General features: G+C 52.0%; 2 protein-coding genes across 2 annotated transcripts in view; one reads left to right on the plus strand and one right to left on the minus strand.

Annotated features, from left to right (window-relative positions):
• Positions 1-245: 245 nt before the first annotated feature.
• rhbdd3 (rhomboid domain containing 3) lies at positions 246-2,357 on the plus strand. Its single transcript, XM_062451899.1, has 5 exons — positions 246-622; positions 709-1,092; positions 1,191-1,317; positions 1,662-1,925; positions 2,100-2,357. The coding sequence occupies exons 1-5, from the start codon at positions 466-468 to the stop codon at positions 2,266-2,268; spliced, it is 1,101 nt and encodes a 366-aa protein (XP_062307883.1). The 5' UTR covers positions 246-465; the 3' UTR covers positions 2,269-2,357.
• Positions 2,358-2,657: 300 nt separating this feature from the next.
• Positions 2,658-16,325, minus strand: part of emid1 (EMI domain containing 1) — a 26,454-nt gene continuing 12,786 nt past the window's right edge. The window contains 16 exon segments of the mRNA XM_062451956.1: positions 2,658-3,814; positions 5,235-5,319; positions 7,028-7,039; positions 7,723-7,767; positions 8,118-8,162; positions 8,269-8,331; positions 8,433-8,485; positions 8,844-8,933; positions 10,136-10,234; positions 13,185-13,302; positions 13,966-14,009; positions 15,199-15,217; positions 15,219-15,326; positions 15,530-15,580; positions 15,582-15,592; positions 15,756-15,845. Coding sequence (XP_062307940.1) covers positions 3,678-3,814; positions 5,235-5,319; positions 7,028-7,039; positions 7,723-7,767; positions 8,118-8,162; positions 8,269-8,331; positions 8,433-8,485; positions 8,844-8,933; positions 10,136-10,234; positions 13,185-13,302; positions 13,966-14,009; positions 15,199-15,217; positions 15,219-15,326; positions 15,530-15,580; positions 15,582-15,592; positions 15,756-15,845 — 1,070 coding nt within the window. The 3' untranslated portion in view covers positions 2,658-3,677.

Raw genomic sequence — 16,325 nt, forward strand, 5'->3', positions numbered from 1 at the left:
GAATTAGAATAATTTACTTAAACTGCCAAACTTGAATAATTGTTAACGACGGAATCTGAAAAACAAATTTTAATTTGTATTGTTGAAATGTAATAATTACATAGAAAAACCTGAAAAGCATAATTTAAAATGTAATTCATTAGTTCGGAACTGAATTACTTTCAACTTGAAACTGAATGTAATCTTCTTTTTACAGTTATTGAATAGTCATAATTCGCTCTGAAACGATCCTGTAACCAACCTGGCAACCCATGTAACGCAAACAGGAACTGACACGCACTAGCAGATGCTTGCAAGATAGCTAGATAGCTTATAGGTTTAAACATGTGTGCAGTTTTCTAAGTATCTGTCATTATTTGAAGTGAGGGCTGGTAATTACATAATGGTAAATGTACAGGGGCGAGCTACAAATAGTAATGTCTGTCCTCCTCATGAAACTCTGAATTGAAGGCATCTTATTTGACGATGTTGGAGCCCGTATTGTCATTATGGTTTGGATCAAATCAACCCGGTTTCTTCCTAGGTTCAACGTGCCTAGTTAGTGCAATGATGCTTATGTGGCTTGGAGGCATCCAAGCTAGTTTGAGTTTAGGACCTGGTGGAGAGTTCCCCGGGTTTCGAGGTGATCTCACGCACAAACCACATGTATTTAAAGCAAGTCTGTCGTGCAAGATTGTTTTCTAACCATCTCAACTCTCCCTCTCTCAGATCTGTCACTCTATGCAGTCAGTCACGATGAGCTTCCGTCTCTTCTCTACAACGCTCTTCTCGTGCTCTTGCTCGGACCGTGTCAGGAACGACGCTGGGGAACCTTCACTCTCCTCGTTCTATCGATCCTGTCCATGGTCTTATTACCCCCGCTATACACGCTTCTCCTGTTTATCGGTGGCGGAGAGGCTAGTCGGATATCTGGGTTCTCTGCCGTCCAGCTGGCCCTGTTTACGGCCCAGTGCCGCCAGGTGAAACAGAGGAAGATGCTGAGGTGTATACCGGTTTGGTTTCTTCCCTGGTTGCTGCTACTGTTCAACCTGCTGTTGCTGCCCAACACATCCCCTCTCCTGCACTTCTGTGCCATCTGCATAGGGCACAACTGTATCCTTCTCCGACTCTTTCTCCTCCGTGTGTGGAATGTAGATTCAGTCTGTTCTGTTGGCTCATCTTCCACAACCACCTTAACGTCTGTTCTGGAGATCGGCAGTCCTTCGTCGCAGAGCTGCAGGGCGTAGCAATGGCGAAACGTTTCGACATCCTTCCTGAGTGGATCTACATTCCTTCCTCCTCCCGGTTGCGGCTTCCCACACACGGAGCTTCTCACAGGTGAGAACATCACGCTGGTCCACGCTCTCATCCAGGGCTCGCAACAAACACTGCTCCCGAAGTGCAAAATTAACCGTCCCAAACTGAACTTACAATTAGTCATTTAGCAGACGCTCTTATCCAGAGCGACTTACAGTAAGTACAGGGACATTCTCCCCGAGGCAGGTAGGGTGAAGTGCCTTGCCCAAGGACACAACGTCATTTCGCACGGCCGGGAATCAAACCAACAACCTTCTGAGTAATAGCCCGACTCCCTAACCGCTCAGCCATCTGACCCTGCCTGAACTTGACCTGTCCCAAACTGTATGTTTGATTGCGTAACACTGGTTATATATTCCCTCCAGATCTGGGTCCCTCCCCCTGCTGGTCCCACTGGGGCGGGTGGATCTGCCTAGGAGACCATCCGTGGAAGATCCCCCCCTCTTGAACCCGCAGCCGTGGGCGGGGCCAGCACCTCATTGGCTGTTGGACGGTTCGGCTGCAGTGTCCGAGGCCCATCACCTGGACGAGCAGATGTTGAGGGCGGGGATTCTGGCCTCCCTTCAGGGGGCCCCTGAGGCCCCCGATACTAAAGTGGAGGTCCCCAAGTCCTCAGTTTCCTCTATTAGGTCTGTGAGCTGTGTGGAGCTTATGCATTTAGTCGCTGAAGGTTTAATCACAGTTTCTGTTAAATGAATTCCTATAATTTCTCCAGAAAAATCATACTAGTGGTGTGGCTTAGCTGCTGCTTTGAGATGACCTCGTTGAGGTGATTACATGTGTATCTTTATTTGTTCTCTCAGGCTACAACAACTGGAGAAGATGGGTTTCCCGACTGAGAAGGCTGTGTTGGCATTGGCTGCCTCCAAACAGCTAGATGGCGCCATTTCCCTGCTGATCGATGGCAGAGTTGGGGAGGAAGCCGTGGTCACGTCAAAGGGGAAGAACTTCCTGCCGCCAAACCGAACCTGAGAGGTCGGCTAGGACACTGGAGGAATAAGTGATTTTGAGGGAGTACTGTGTTTTATGCTTGGGTTTTGCTGAGCTTTCAAATGTACCCTGTGGGCTAAAGTAAACAGAGAGATGTGTGTGTGTGCCCGCATGTGTTTATTTAACTATTAAAATACTTGCTGATGAAGGAAGGACTGTAATGACACAACGGGCCTTTTAGAAACACAATTCAACAATGATTTATTTTGTCAACCGTTCTACTCGAGACAAAACACATTTACAAGCGATTTGAAAGATGCTCAAGTGGGGAAACACATCTACGTGACACACACCAGAATACAAAACAAAGCACTGCTATTGATCATTAAATAACACAACAACTGTAATATAATAAGAAACAATCAAACCTATTTTTATTTATTTTTTACTGTGACAAGAGAATTCAGTCTTAAAAAGAATGTCACAGTGGTACGAAATAATACAGAAATGTCTTCAAGTTCCGTCAACAGTTTGAACTCCTGATCTGTGTGTTGTGTGCTTGTGAGAGAAGCTGCTCTATGATGTAATAGTTTTACCATGCTGGGGGATATTTGTGGTACTATTTCTTACAAATAGGAGGATTGCTGTGTTTAAATGAAATATTTTTGTAATACAGGGTTTCATGTTGTTGTAACCCTGTCTAAAAAAAAACTGCATTGTGAAGTGAACATTAACACTATACTTCTTGCAATTTCTTGTATCTCACTGCAGAATGTAAATACAAATTCTCAAAACAAATCGAGGTGGTAAAGCACTTACCACATAACTGTCTGAACTAGTTTTAATGTATACCTTTTCATATTAATCTCAGCAAGGAAGGTCTGTGCCGTCTTCATCTTTATAGTGCACTACATAAGTAAAACAATATAATGGAAATATAACAATAAAAAGAATATGAGAGAAGAGGTTTGTGTTTTGGTGTCCTGAAAACTGTACATGCTCAAAATATTTAAATAAGTAAACCTCAGAGATTTCAGACAGTGTGATCGTCCAGGCGAATCTTCAGAGGCAGCCTGTCTTCTCTGATGCCTCGCGCCACGCTCTCATCTAACAACTCGTCCAGACCTGCTTTCAGTTAAACGAGCACCACAAGAGATATTCCATATGGGCTTTTCCTTTTATGTATCATGAATGTGGTGACATGGTTTTCTGTGAGCCCCTAGTTGGTTCTGGCCCCGGCCATGGGAAAGCTACACGGGAGAAACCACTGGGTCCTCAGGGACGGGGGTGGAGTTGAGGAAACGGAAGGTGGACTGGAGCGTCAGTGGAGTTTCCCTGAGGCACCCCCCCTCCCCACACACATGCTCTTCATCTGATGGTACAGCCCGATGGAACAGGTAGTATCAGGTCAGGGAGGGGGGGGTGGGGGATCCTCAGGGACAACCTGGGGGCTACTTCCCCAGAAGCTTGGTGTCCAAGGACCGAGGGGGAGAGGGGGGGCGGTGGGGCAGGACTCCGGCTCTCTTGCCCCTGTAGAACCCCGGGGGTTCTGTGCCATACGGGCCGTCTCCGGACCCCAGATCAGGCTCTGTTGGAGAGAGACAGAGTTTGGGCCAGGCCACCCTATCGACCAACAGTATTCACACACAAATCACTTAACCGTTAACAAAGTGTGTTATGTGTTTATATTATATACTACTTTCCACAACGCTCAAGTAGCGTAAATTCACCTTATTCCTCATTATTATGTGTAGAAAACAATCTACTATTTCATCTAGGCATATCAGAGTGCTTGTTACTATCCCCTGGGTCTAAAGTGTTACCAGTGTGTCTTCTAGCCCAGTTAACCCTGGATCTAACCTGTTACCAGTGTGTCTTCTAGCCCAGCTAACCCTGGATCTAAAGTGTTACCAGTGTGTCTTCTAGCCCAGCTAACCCTGGATCTAACCTGTTACCAGTGTGTCTTCTAGCCCAGTTAACCCTGGATCTAAAGTGTTACCAGTGTGTCTTCTAGCCCAGCTAACCCTGGATCTAACCTGTTACCAGTGTGTCTTCTAGCCCAGTTAACCCTGGATCTAACCTGTTACCAGTGTGTCTTCTAGCCCAGCTAACCCTGGATCTAACCTGTTACCAGTGTGTCTTCTAGCCCAGCTAACCCTGGATCTAAAGTGTTACCAGTGTGTCTTCTAGCCCAGCTAACCCTGGATCTAACCTGTTACCAGTGTGTCTTCTAGCCCAGTTAACCCAGGGCCTGCTGTGCTTCCTAGCTTGTGCACGAGGCCTGCAGTACCTAAAGCTGTGGAGCTGTTTAGCTATTTTACTACCATATAGTTTTTCTATTCTTATTACCGTGCTGTTACTTTTGAGCAGTGCTGTAACCTTGGAGCAATCTCTGGCACAAGAATTTCCTTCAGGAAGAATGAAGCTTGATCTTATATTATCTGTTTGATTCTATGTATTGATGATATCTTATCTGATGTAAGAGGCCGGAGGAGGCCGAGGTGAGGGTGAGGGGTTCCCAGGGTTACCTGGGTTCCCAGGGTTACCTGGCCAGATGATAGCCTCCAGTAGAGTGACCCTGCGAGCCAGAAGCTCCAGGTCTGCCTGCAAGTCTTGGAACATCTGCAAACTAAGGTCCTATCAGAGAACATTGACAGGGGGCACGGGGTGAAGGGAGGTGGGCTAAACCAGGACACGTCCTGGGGGGTTTCCTGGCTCCGTTCACGCCCCACCCGGCCCCTGTCCTGTCCCCCGCCCCCTGTCCTGTCCCCTGTCCCCTGGTCTGACCTCTGGTCTGACCTCTGTCCCCTGGTGTGACCCCTGACCCCTAGTCTGACCTCTGTCCCCTGGTCTGACCCCTGGTCTGACCTCTGACCCCATGACCCCTAGTCTGACCTCTGTCCCCTGGTCTGACCTCTGACCCCATGACCCCTGGTCTGACCTCTGTCCCCTGGTCTGACCTCTGACCCCTGGCCTAAGGCTGACCCTGCCTCCTACCTCCTACTCACCATGGATACCAATCATAGTCTCGAGGATTAAAACCCTCTCGGCTAAGATCTTCAGGGCTTCTCTGATCTGATGTATGCCGTCTCCCTGTGGACACAGATACAGCCGTCAAGGTAACGAGCACAAGCCAAACAACAGCTCGCCGAGGTGCCAAGTCATTCCCGTCACTCGGGTCAATACATCTCAGCAGTTAGCAGGTTAAACATACAAGTCACGCACGGAGCCCCCCCCCCCAAGTTATGCCCCCCCCTCCCCTCCTCTCCCCCCCGGCATCTCTCATTGGTCCTCGTCTCATGCAGTTGTCCCCTGGCCAGTCGAAGCCATGCTGGCCATGACGACATGCTCGTCACAACGCGTTCATGTTGTCGGGGGAAAAGAGTCGAGTCGACAGGATCAAGGCTCAAAGTTGAAGTCATGCTATCCGTATTACATACAGTGTGCCACTATGGGACCAAGCAAGCTTTTATAAGGTTTCGATAACACTGGTTTGACACTTGTCACTTAAGATATTGGTGTGGTCACTATAGGTATCTCATGGGGTGATGATAATCATCTTTTACAACATTGGTATTTATTGGCTGAATATCTCTAAAAGAATTCTTTGATTCCTGTTTTTCTTTTTTTCATGTGGGATATAAGTATATATAAATAACGGCTTTAGGGGTCATCCTATGAAGAATAAACATGAAATTGTGAACACAAGAGTCAGTCACAGACACAAGCAAACATGGTCTATGGAGATGACTGAAGATGACATGCCGTGAATGGGTGATGTTAGGTCATATTAGCTGTTAATATCATTCTCGTTTTGGTCAAAACACGCATACAAGGTGTTCATGTGTTAGTGAGGACATTTCCCACAGTGATAAACAGTTGATGAGTCAGTCTTGCAAGCAAGAGAGAAATGGTAGACAGTGCCTGCTGGTGGAACGATGCCCCCATGCATTGTGGGACACTGGAGGATAGCTGTATCCACTTCCATCTCTAACCCCTGGTTCACTCTAACTCATACACCCAGCACTAACACACCCTAACTGCCCCTCTAGCTAAACTTAAGAGTGAGATTTGGCATATACATTCCACAGTAAATGGAGTATTTATTGGCAACTAATTCCTGGGATCTTATAGTTATGTTTTCATTTTTTTTTTATATCTACAGGAAGGCTACAGGAAATCTTTGTAAAAGTACCAGGTGTGTGTGTGAGTGTGTGTGTGTGTGTGTGTGTGTAAAATGTACTGTGTATAACTAGTTCTTTGTAGTTGTATCTCTTGTCCACTCACGTGTCGCGGTCAGAACCAGACGTGTGTGTGAGTGTGTGTGTGAGTGTGTGTGTGAGTGAGTGTGTGAGTGAGTGTGTGAGTGTATATGCCAAAGACAGAGGTGTGACTGTGACAGGTCGCCATGGAGACAGCGGCTAGCAGAGGGACAGCGTTGGCGTGGGGACAGGACAGTGATGTGACGGGGGGGGGGGGGGGGGGGGGGCCAGGACACACCCCAAGGACCACAACACCATGACAACCACAACACCATGACAACCACAACACCATAGCAACCACAACACCGCAACATCATCACACCAACATATGCCACACACAAGTACTTGATCTTGTTTTTCAAAGCAAATGAATATCCTGCATTCCATTAAACACTGCAAGACTGCACAAGACAGTGGACACTGACAGTAATCAGACACGGAAAAACTGTAATGCTGATGACTGGACAGAGAGTTTGACAATGACCAGGTAACTAACTCGATGTCGTGGGAATTCATGGTTAACAATGAAAATATCTTACATTCAGATTGTTCTTGTAAAAAGAAAGAAAGAGTCAGAAAGTTAGAGATTAGACAGAGAGGAAATCCATGTCTCTTAAAGCAGAAACATTCACAGTCTCTCACTCCCCTCAGCGCACAGCAAACGTCAACAGAGTGTTCATGTAACACCAGGAGTGACCTCAAACAGGTCCGTCTCTTTAAGCAGTGACACCCAACAAGTCAAATGAAGACTCCAGCTGTTAAATGAACACTGACGTCAGCTGTGATGAGACCAGTGAATGAGCCCCAGCCTGGGAGTCATCCGACCCCCTCATCCGACCCCCTCATCCGACCCCCTCATCCGACCCGCCTCATCCGACCCCCCTCATCCGACCCCCCTCACCCAACCCCCTCACCCGACCCCCCTCACCCAACCCCCTCATCCGACCCCCTCATCCGACCCCCCTCATCCGACCCCCCTCATCCGACCCCTCTCATCCGACCCCCCTCACCCAACCCCCTCATCCGACCCCCTCATCCGACCCGCCTCATCCGACCCCCCTCATCCGACCCCCCTCACCCAACCCCCTCACCCGACCCCCCTCACCCAACCCCCTCATCCGACCCCCTCATCCGACCCCCCTCATCCGACCCCCCTCATCCAACCCCTCTCATCCGACCCCCCTCACCCAACCCCCTCATCCGACCCCTCTCATCCGACCCCCCTCATCCTTACCGGCAGACCCTTGTCCCCTGGCTCCCCTTTGACTCCAGGAGCGCCCTGCGGGGAAACAATTTACAATCACACAATATTCATTTAGAGGAAGCTGTCATCCCAAGCAACGTGCAAATAATGGCCGGGTTTCCCAGATTCGTTAAGAAGCTCTTAACGCTATGAGCTTCTTAGGAGCATTCTAAGAGCGTTCTAGAGCGTTCTTAGAACGTTCCTAAGAAGCTCTTAGCGTTAAGAGCTTCTTAACGAATCTGGGAAACCCTGCCAATGACTTTCTCTCGAAAGCACAGCGAAAGATCAAGGATCAGAAGTGGTCACAAGAAGTGGTCAAAAGTAGTCTTGTGTTTACTAAGACACAGCGCAAGGTAAAACTGTGTTGTAAAAGATGTGTAGCTTACATGTTCTCCTTTGAAGCCCCTCTCTCCTGGATGGCCCAGAGAGCCCTGGAAAGCCAAACTCAGGTTAGTTGTTTGAAAGTCTGGAGGTGGAATACTGAGGGGGGAGACTGTGGGGGGAGACTGAGGGGGGAGAGACCTGTATGTTACTCACCCTCTCTCCCCGTTCCCCTCTAGGCCCCACAGGGCCCTGCATCCCAGGGGGCCCTGCCTTGCCCTGAAGACAGACAGAGAGAACGATCAGATATGAAGGGCCGTGACACCTTACGACATTTAAATGTTACATTTCTTTCTGTACAGTTGACAGACAAAGCTTACGTTCTGTCCAGCGGGGCCGGGGGGTCCGACGGGCCCCAGGGGGCCTGGGGGCCCTGGGGGACAAGGCAGAGACATGACTGTCAGCAGAAAGCTGGAAGGGTCTGTGCTTCTAGACAGCACTAGATAAGCTTCTAGACAGCACTACGGAGAGTTCTTAGTTATGTAGGTGCTGTGGTGATCAGTCTGCTTGTAGTGATGCTTAAAGACAGAGACAGAGAGACAGAGAGAGAGAGAGAGAGAGAGAGAGAGAGAGAGAGAGAGAGAGAGAGAGAGAGAGAGAGAGAGAGAGAGAGAGAGAGAGAGAGAGAGAGAGAGAGAGAGAGAGACAGAAAAATGGAGGGATGGATGAACAGACAGACAGACAGGCATACAGACAGACGGGAAAACAGGCAGGCAGACAGACAGACTCACCAGCAGGCCCAGGGGGTCCCTGAGGGCCAGGGACAGGTTTACCTCGTTGGTCGAGGAAGGTGTTGGAGATGAAGTGATCTTTGCCCTGACCTGGAGCAAACACACACCGCCAATGGACAATGTGGTGAAACTTTGTCACTGCTATTGCTGTCACCGCCACCAGGGGGCGATGCTAGCACATTAATGTCTAGGTAACCGGTTAAAAGTCCTGTTTCAGTAAATTCAGTATGAAATATAGTCTTGATGTGAGACCAGATAGTCAGTTGTCAGGCATGCACTGAAAGGCCAATCAGTTTCTTTTCCTGTCACACATTCCTTGACAGCATTCGTTCAGTCCTCCTCTGTCCTCAGACAGGATGCTGTCAGCATCCTCTCTACCTGGCTCTGCTCTGACAGAGAGGAGTGGAGCAAGGCCCTCACCCCTATTTCCCCCATCTCCCCCCTCCCCCTCCCTCTCCCCCTCAGCTGAGAGAGCTCGACACATCTGGAAGAGGTTGAGTGACATCATCGGTGGACAGGTCCTTGTCCCAGCGTGTGACGTTTGAGTCTTCGCCCCCCTCCCCCACCTCCCCACCTCCCCTCCATCCCTCCACCCCCCCCCTCCCCACCTCCCCTCCCTCCCCCCCTCAGACCCTCACCAAGCGACCTTCATCTCTTTCAGATTTGGGCGGGGCACGGGAGGATGGGAATGGCCCAGTTTAAACACACTGCGCTGCAGTCGAAATCTGACGATATCAGCGCTTTTCCCGTCTCCTCTTTCTCAGATCTGTGGGAACTTTGATGCAGATTTGCAGACACCAGTCCACCTGACAGCGACGCTTTCAAGACTGTAAAGAAGGTAGGATCCTGCCTGACAAACCCTCTCCCTGTTCCTGTCTCTCTGCAGCTCCACTCAGACTGCAGCCATCGCAACCCAGTCTGTGCAGAATGAGGTCACTTCCTGTGCTGTGGCCCAGAAAGAGACCACCTATTGCGAGGAGTGTGTATGTATGACTGTGTGTGTGTGTGTGTGAAGGGGATAAGGGGAGTGGATGAGGGTGCTGGTCTGACAAGGATGGACTTCACATCTGGATTCTCTGCTTTGGGACGAGTCCAGGCCCATAATATCGGGGTGTGAAGACACACAGGCTGAAATGGAACGTTCAGCAAGCCCACAGAGTGAAATGTTGAACCACTGCAACATCAACACTGCAGTACCTAGTGGCGTTTGTGGCATGTAGTATGTGGAGTGTGTATAGTGTATACAGTGTGTGTGTGTGTGTGTGTGGTGGTGCAGGGGGTGCTCAACTCACCACGCTCTGACTCTGCGATGGCGGGTGCTGGGGGGCCAGGGGGCCCGGGGGGCCCGGGCAGACCCTTCTCTCCTGGGAGCCCGGGGGGGCCGCGGGGGCCTGGGGAGAAGGACAACAGATCGGTCACAGCTCTGGAGAACCGAGGGACAAACCTGCCCAGGCTCCATGGTGACCAGGCTCCATGGTGACCAGGCTCCATGGTGACCAGGCTCCATGGTGACCAGCCTCCATGGTGACAGGTTCCATGGTGATCAGGTTCCATGGTGATCAGGTTCCATGGTGACCAGGTTCCATGGTGACCAGGCTCGGTGTGTTGGCGAGAGAGAGGGAGAGGGAGAGGGAGAGAGAGAGAGAGGGGAGAGAGAGAGAGAGAGAGAGAGAGAGGGAGAGAGAGGGAGAGAGAGAGAGAGAGAGAGAGAGAGAGACAGAGTATATTAGGTTTCAGTGCTTGGCAGTTCAGTGGAGAGGCTAACATCAGCAGCAGGGAGGCGTGTGTGTGTGTGTGTGTGTGTGTGTGTGTGTGTGTGTGTGTGTGTGTGGGTGTGTGTGTGTGTGTGTGTGTGTGGGTGTGTGTGTGTGTGTGTGTGTGTGTGTGTGGGTGTTCGACAGGGAGAGGGGAGTGTGTTCCCTCTCTAATTAACAGGAGGGGGCTTAATGGTCGTGTGCTGGGAGCTCACAGGGGGATCTGGGAAAACTCAAATAAACACCATTAAACACCGACGAGCATTAACAGCGCTGGAGCGTAATAAATTAAACGCTGCCTGTGTGTGTGTGTGTGTGTGTGTGTGTGTGGGGGGGGGGGGGGGGGAGTTAGATGTGTTCCTGCTTCCCTCCTTCAATGGTTTCTAATGTTGCTGAAAACAGGCGAGTAAGGAAAGCCAAAATGTGACTAGTCCCACTGGCCCAACTGAACCAGAAACCCAAACAAAGTACCACACGCCCCCCCCCCCCCCCCCCCCCCCCCACACACACACACACACACCACCATATCTGACCTCATTGTTTGCACTTTTCCTGAGGTAACACTGTGCTCGACACCCCCCTGGCCCTGCACACACACACACACACAACACACCATCATCCATCTCCTCCTATCTGGTTTGTCTCCTAACCTCCCAATGACACTCTCTCCCGATTGACGCAAGCGACAGCAACCTTCGCTGTCCCGTACTTATTTTTATTAGCGCCATCGACTTGGCGAGCAAGTGGGTCGTTTGCAATGTTGTTCCTGAGGCCCTGACTGGGTCTGACACTTCGCTCACCTCCTCCTCGGTAAACACTGCAACGTAGAAGGCTGTGTTGTGTTTCTGCTGGGGTGGGGGGGGGGGGGGGGGCACAGTGGCACACATGGCCACCTCGAAGGGGCCCCCTCCAGAGTGTGTGTGCTGGTGTGCTAGCATGACGGCTAGCATGACGTTAAGACAAACAAGACAGTGTTTTTCCTACAGACTGATGGTCCCTGAAGCAGCTGAAGCATGCTACAGCAGCAGGGAAAGTGTGTGTGTGTGTGTGTGAGTGTGTGTGTATGTGTGTGTGTGAGTGTGTGTTGGGCGAGTCAGGGTTCTGCCGCTCAGGAAGCACATGTCTAGTTTTCACGCTGATTCAGGAAAAACTACCCGAGGCAACCACAAGCTCTCCAGTATCTCCTCAACCACGACCACACAGCTGTCATGGCTAGCATGGCTCTCTCTCTCCTGGCCTTCTGAGCGAACACACTCTCTCCTGGCCTTCTGAACGAACACACTCTCTCCTGCCTTCTGAACGAACACACTCTCTCCTGGCCTTCTGAAACGAACACACTCTCTCCTGGCCTTCTGAACGAACACACACTCTCTCCTGGCCTTCTGAGCGAACACACTCTCTCCTGACCTTCTCTCCTGCGGTGTCATAATCACATCTCCTTGTCTTCTATCCAGGTTTTGTGCCTCTCGCCACCAAACGTACTCTTGACAAGATCGCGAAACGTTAAACATTTACATTACATTACATTTACATTGACCTATTATGGGATGTAAAGCATCGCGCAGTCTGTGAACGCTTGTGAAGAAACAATAATACTATGGACATATGGAAGGCATAAAGACCCTTAGATTGTCTATACAGCTCATGTTCCTTTCAGATTGAATTCACATGGTGCTTCTCAGAATGTGAGTTGGTAGTTTTGCTCTAAATCTCATCTCGACCCAGGGACGGGTCAGATGTGAACACAGGGGGTGGGGGACCTCTCCCCCCCTCAACCCCCCCACACATGTTCCACAGCGACACGCCCTCAGCTTTACCGCTAGAACAGATGTATGACAAAGTTATATTACTATTTATTTTATTATCATCTGAGTCAGAACCGCCTAGGGACTCTGCTATTTTCCAACGGTTATTTATTATTAGTATTATTAGAACTATATAACTATCTGAGAAAAGCCCACAGATTGATGTGTTTTTCTGTGTCCTGCCCATAGGGTCAGAGAGGGCAGTGAGGCATGTTTCCATGCGGAGTACAATGTGTAGTCTAAGAACAAATATTTGGCAGCTCTTTGGGAACCCTGTGCTGAATCAGCACAAGCCGTTTTTTAGGAAGTCCTACGGTTGAAAAGTCAACACGTTGTAGCCGCTGGTGCTGGAAGTTATCACCTGGCTGTGCTCTCAGAGGGCAGACATGTTTTTTTCGCGGAGAAACGGCGGTTTGCGGAAGAAGCGAGCGGTCTCACAGCAAAGCAAACCATTCTGCTTTAGGAAGTTCGGAGTGGGTTTATTTGAGTCGAGCTGAGGGGCTGTTTTAGCAGCCCTGTTTCAAGGCTTTGGTTGTGACACACACTGGAGAGACCCCTGGCATTGTCACCCTTGTGTGTTCAAACCCAGTGGGTTAAGTGGCTGGCCGGGGGTGCTACTGACCCTGTCGGTCCTCATGTCGTTGACAACTTCTGAGACGAGGGCAGATTGTTTGACCGAGAGTTCAAAGCGAACTCCTCATGTATCAGGCTGAATCCTGTCTCAGTAATGGCCGTGCTGTTCCCATGCTCTGGCTAGGTGTAGGCTTCAGGCGTGTGTCTACCCACTGGTCCTGAGGACCCCTTTGCTGCCGGGGGATCCAAGGGGCCCTTCAGCCCCGCCTCGCCCCTGGGGCCGCTGGGTCCGGCCGGGCCGGGCAGGCCCCGGGATCCTGCCGTGGCCTGGAGCCAGAGAAGGGAGGGGAGGGAATGTGAGGTTATGTGAGGTAACGTGAGGTGAGGTAACGTGAGGTGAGGGTAACGTGAGGTTATGTGAGGTAACGTGAGGTTATGTGAGGTAACGTGAGGTACGTGAGGTTATGTGAGGTTATGTGAGGTAACGTGAGGTGAGGTAATGTGAGGTTATGTGAGGTAACGTGAGGTAACGTGAGGTTATGTGAGGTAACGTGAGGTAACGTGAGGTTATGTGAGGTTATGTGAGGTTATGTGAGGTAACGTGAGGTAACGTGAGGTTATGTGAGGTTATGTGAGGTAACGTGAGGTAACGTGAGGTTATGTGAGGTTATGTGAGGTAACGTGAGGTGAGGTAACGTGAGGTGAAAGGAGGTAACGTGAGGTGAGGTAACGTGAGGTGAGGTAACGTGAGGTGAGGTAACGTGAGGTGAGGTAACGTGAGGTGAAGGAGGTAACGTGAGGTGAGGTAACGTGAGGTGAGGTAACGTGAGGTGAGGTAACGTGAGGTGAAAGGAGGTAACGTGAGGTGAGGTAACGTGAGGTGAGGTACGTGAGGTGAGGTAACGTGAGGCTGAAAGGTCGGTATCCGTGAGGTGAGGTAACGTGAGGTGAGGTAATGTGAGGTGAAAGGAGGTTGTGCTTCATCTTTACCGTCTCGCCTGGCGTGCCATCTGTCCCTCTCTCCCCCTGTGGGCCTGGAAGAGAGATAGCAGAGATACACTAGTGAGCGGGAACACGCCTTGGTACTGGAAAGGGAGGGGGGTGTCAGACCACAGACAGAGCCTAGGAGGAGGAGGCCTGGGGAGATGGGGCCTGGGGAGATGGGGCCTGGGGCCTGGGGAGATGGGCCTGGGGCCTGGGGAGATGGGGCCTGGGGAGATGGGGCCTGAGGCCTGGGGAGATGGGGCCTGGGGAGATGGGGCCTGAGGCCTGGGGAGATGGGGCCTGGGAGATGGGGCCTGGGGGAGATGGGGCCTGGGGAGATGGGGCCTGGGGAGATGGGGCCTGGGGCCTGGGGAGATGGGGCCTGAGGCCTGGGGAGATGGGGCCTGGGGAGATGGGGCCTGGGAGATGGGGAGATGGGGCCTGGGGCCTGGGGAGATGGGGCCTGGGGCCTGGGGAGATGGGGCCTGAGGCCTGGGAGATGGGGCCTGGGGAGATGGGGCCTGGGCCTGGGAGATGGGGGCCTGAGGCCTGGGGAGATGGGGCCTGGGGAGATGGGGCCTGGGGAGATGGGGCCTGGGGAGATGGGGGCCTGGGGCCTGGGGAGATGGGGCCTGGGGCCTGGGGAGATGGGGCCTGGGGCCTGGGGAGATGGGGCCTGGGTCCTGGGGCCTGGGGAGATGGGGCCTGGGGAGATGGGGCCTGGCGGAGATGGGGCCTGGGGAGATGGGGCCTGGGGCCTGGGGCCTGGGTCCTGGGGAGATTTGAGGGGCTCTACAGGCAAGCCAGACCCCATGGGCCGGTCATGGGAAACTGAACCTAGTGTCCCGTTCAGTAGAAAAGCTCTTTCTCTGCCCGGCAACAGAGTTAGACTGTTTCCCTCTCTCTGACTCCAGGAAGAGATGATCTTAACCTGAGGGGCTTGTGGCTGAACTCCATTTAGAGGTAATTGGATGGAAACTGATCCGCTATTGAGAGGCCTTAGAGAGGCCCAGCACCCAGACTGCCTCGCTGCAGCCCAGGGTCTGGCTGTGCTCAGCCCTGGAGAGGGCTCATGTCCTGGAGGGCTCTCTCTTCTCCACACACCCTCACAACCCTGGAAGTGAGCAGCACAGACTGATCCAGACTGGATCCAGTCTGTGACTGAATGTTTTGTCTTTGTGCATTCGTCACAGAGCGTGCGTGCCTGACCAGGGCGACCTCCATCTGAGGGAAACATACCTGCGGGCCCCTGCTCTCCCCAGGGCCCCTTTAGCCTGCGGGGCCCCCAGGAGAGAGGAGTCTGGTGCTGTTCCTCCTTCTCCCTGGAGGGGGCGCTGTGAGGAGGCAGGAACAGACAGCAGCAGGACCTGGTGGGTTGAGACCAGAGAGACAGAAAGACAGAGAGACAGAGAGACAGAGAGACAGAGAGACAGAGAGACAGAGAGAGAGACAGAGAGAGAGACAGAGAGAGAGTCAGTTACACTCTGACATTTGAATTTCCTTGGCGATTAATAAAGTGAAGCTCTGCCCATAGTGAACCTTGTGTGTGTGTGTGTGTGTGTGTGTGTACCTTGGCTTCTAGGGAGCTGAGTCGGTCAGTCAGGGCTGTGATTCGACTGCAAGTTGAAGCAACCTGAAATCACAAAGAGAGAAAAACAGGTGTATGAGAGACAGAGAGAGAGAGAGAGAGAGAGATGTATTGCGAGACTCGCATGATAAAGAGAGAGAGGTGTATGAGAGAGGGAAAGAGAGAGAGAGAGGGAAAGAGAGGGAGGCAGGAGGAGGAGGCGTCCTACTGGAGGAGGGCTCTCCGGCGCGGGCAGGAGGACGTCGGAGCGTGGACGGCTTCCTCACAGCCTCCTGAGACACCAGCTGGTTCCCCGTCTCTGCACAGGAGGAGGAGAAGGTAGGGGTGCTGGGACAGGGCAGAGGACGGGGGGCTGGAGGGTACAGGGCAGAGGACTGGAGGGTACAGGGCAGAGGCTGGAGGGTACAGGGCAGAGGGCTGGAGGGTACAGGGCAGAGGACTGGAGGGTACAGGGCAGAGGGCTGGAGGGTACAGGGCAGAGGGCTGGAGGGTACAGGGCAGAGGGGCTGGAGGGTACAGGGCAGAGGGCTGGAGGGTACAGGCAGGGCTGAGGTACAGGCAGAGGCTGGAGGGACAGGCAGAGGGCTGAGGGTCAGGGCAGAGGCTGGAGGGTACAGAGGTAGAGGACTGGAGGGCTTGAGGGTACAGGGTAGAGGGCTGGAGGACTGAAGGGTATGGGGCTCATGCCAGACTAGGCCCCTGCTCAGTTCTGACTGGCACACAGTCATCATAAACCCTGCCTCATCATCGCCTCATCATGCTCAGCGTCGACTCCTTC

Source organism: Osmerus eperlanus, chromosome 25 (genome assembly GCF_963692335.1).
Source record: "Osmerus eperlanus chromosome 25, fOsmEpe2.1, whole genome shotgun sequence".
In the NCBI taxonomy this organism is placed as follows: domain Eukaryota; kingdom Metazoa; phylum Chordata; class Actinopteri; order Osmeriformes; family Osmeridae; genus Osmerus; species Osmerus eperlanus.

Bases quoted from the DNA above. Each gene is read 5' to 3' on its own strand.
- rhbdd3 (XM_062451899.1), top strand. From the start codon at position 466: ATGTTGGAGCCCGTATTGTCATTATGGTTTGGATCAAATCAACCCGGT. The intron at 1,093-1,190 runs GTATCCTTCTCC...TCTGTTCTGGAG, and splicing joins CATCTGCATAGGGCACAACT to ATCGGCAGTCCTTCGTCGCA. The intron at 1,926-2,099 runs GTCTGTGAGCTG...TTGTTCTCTCAG, and splicing joins TCCTCAGTTTCCTCTATTAG to GCTACAACAACTGGAGAAGA.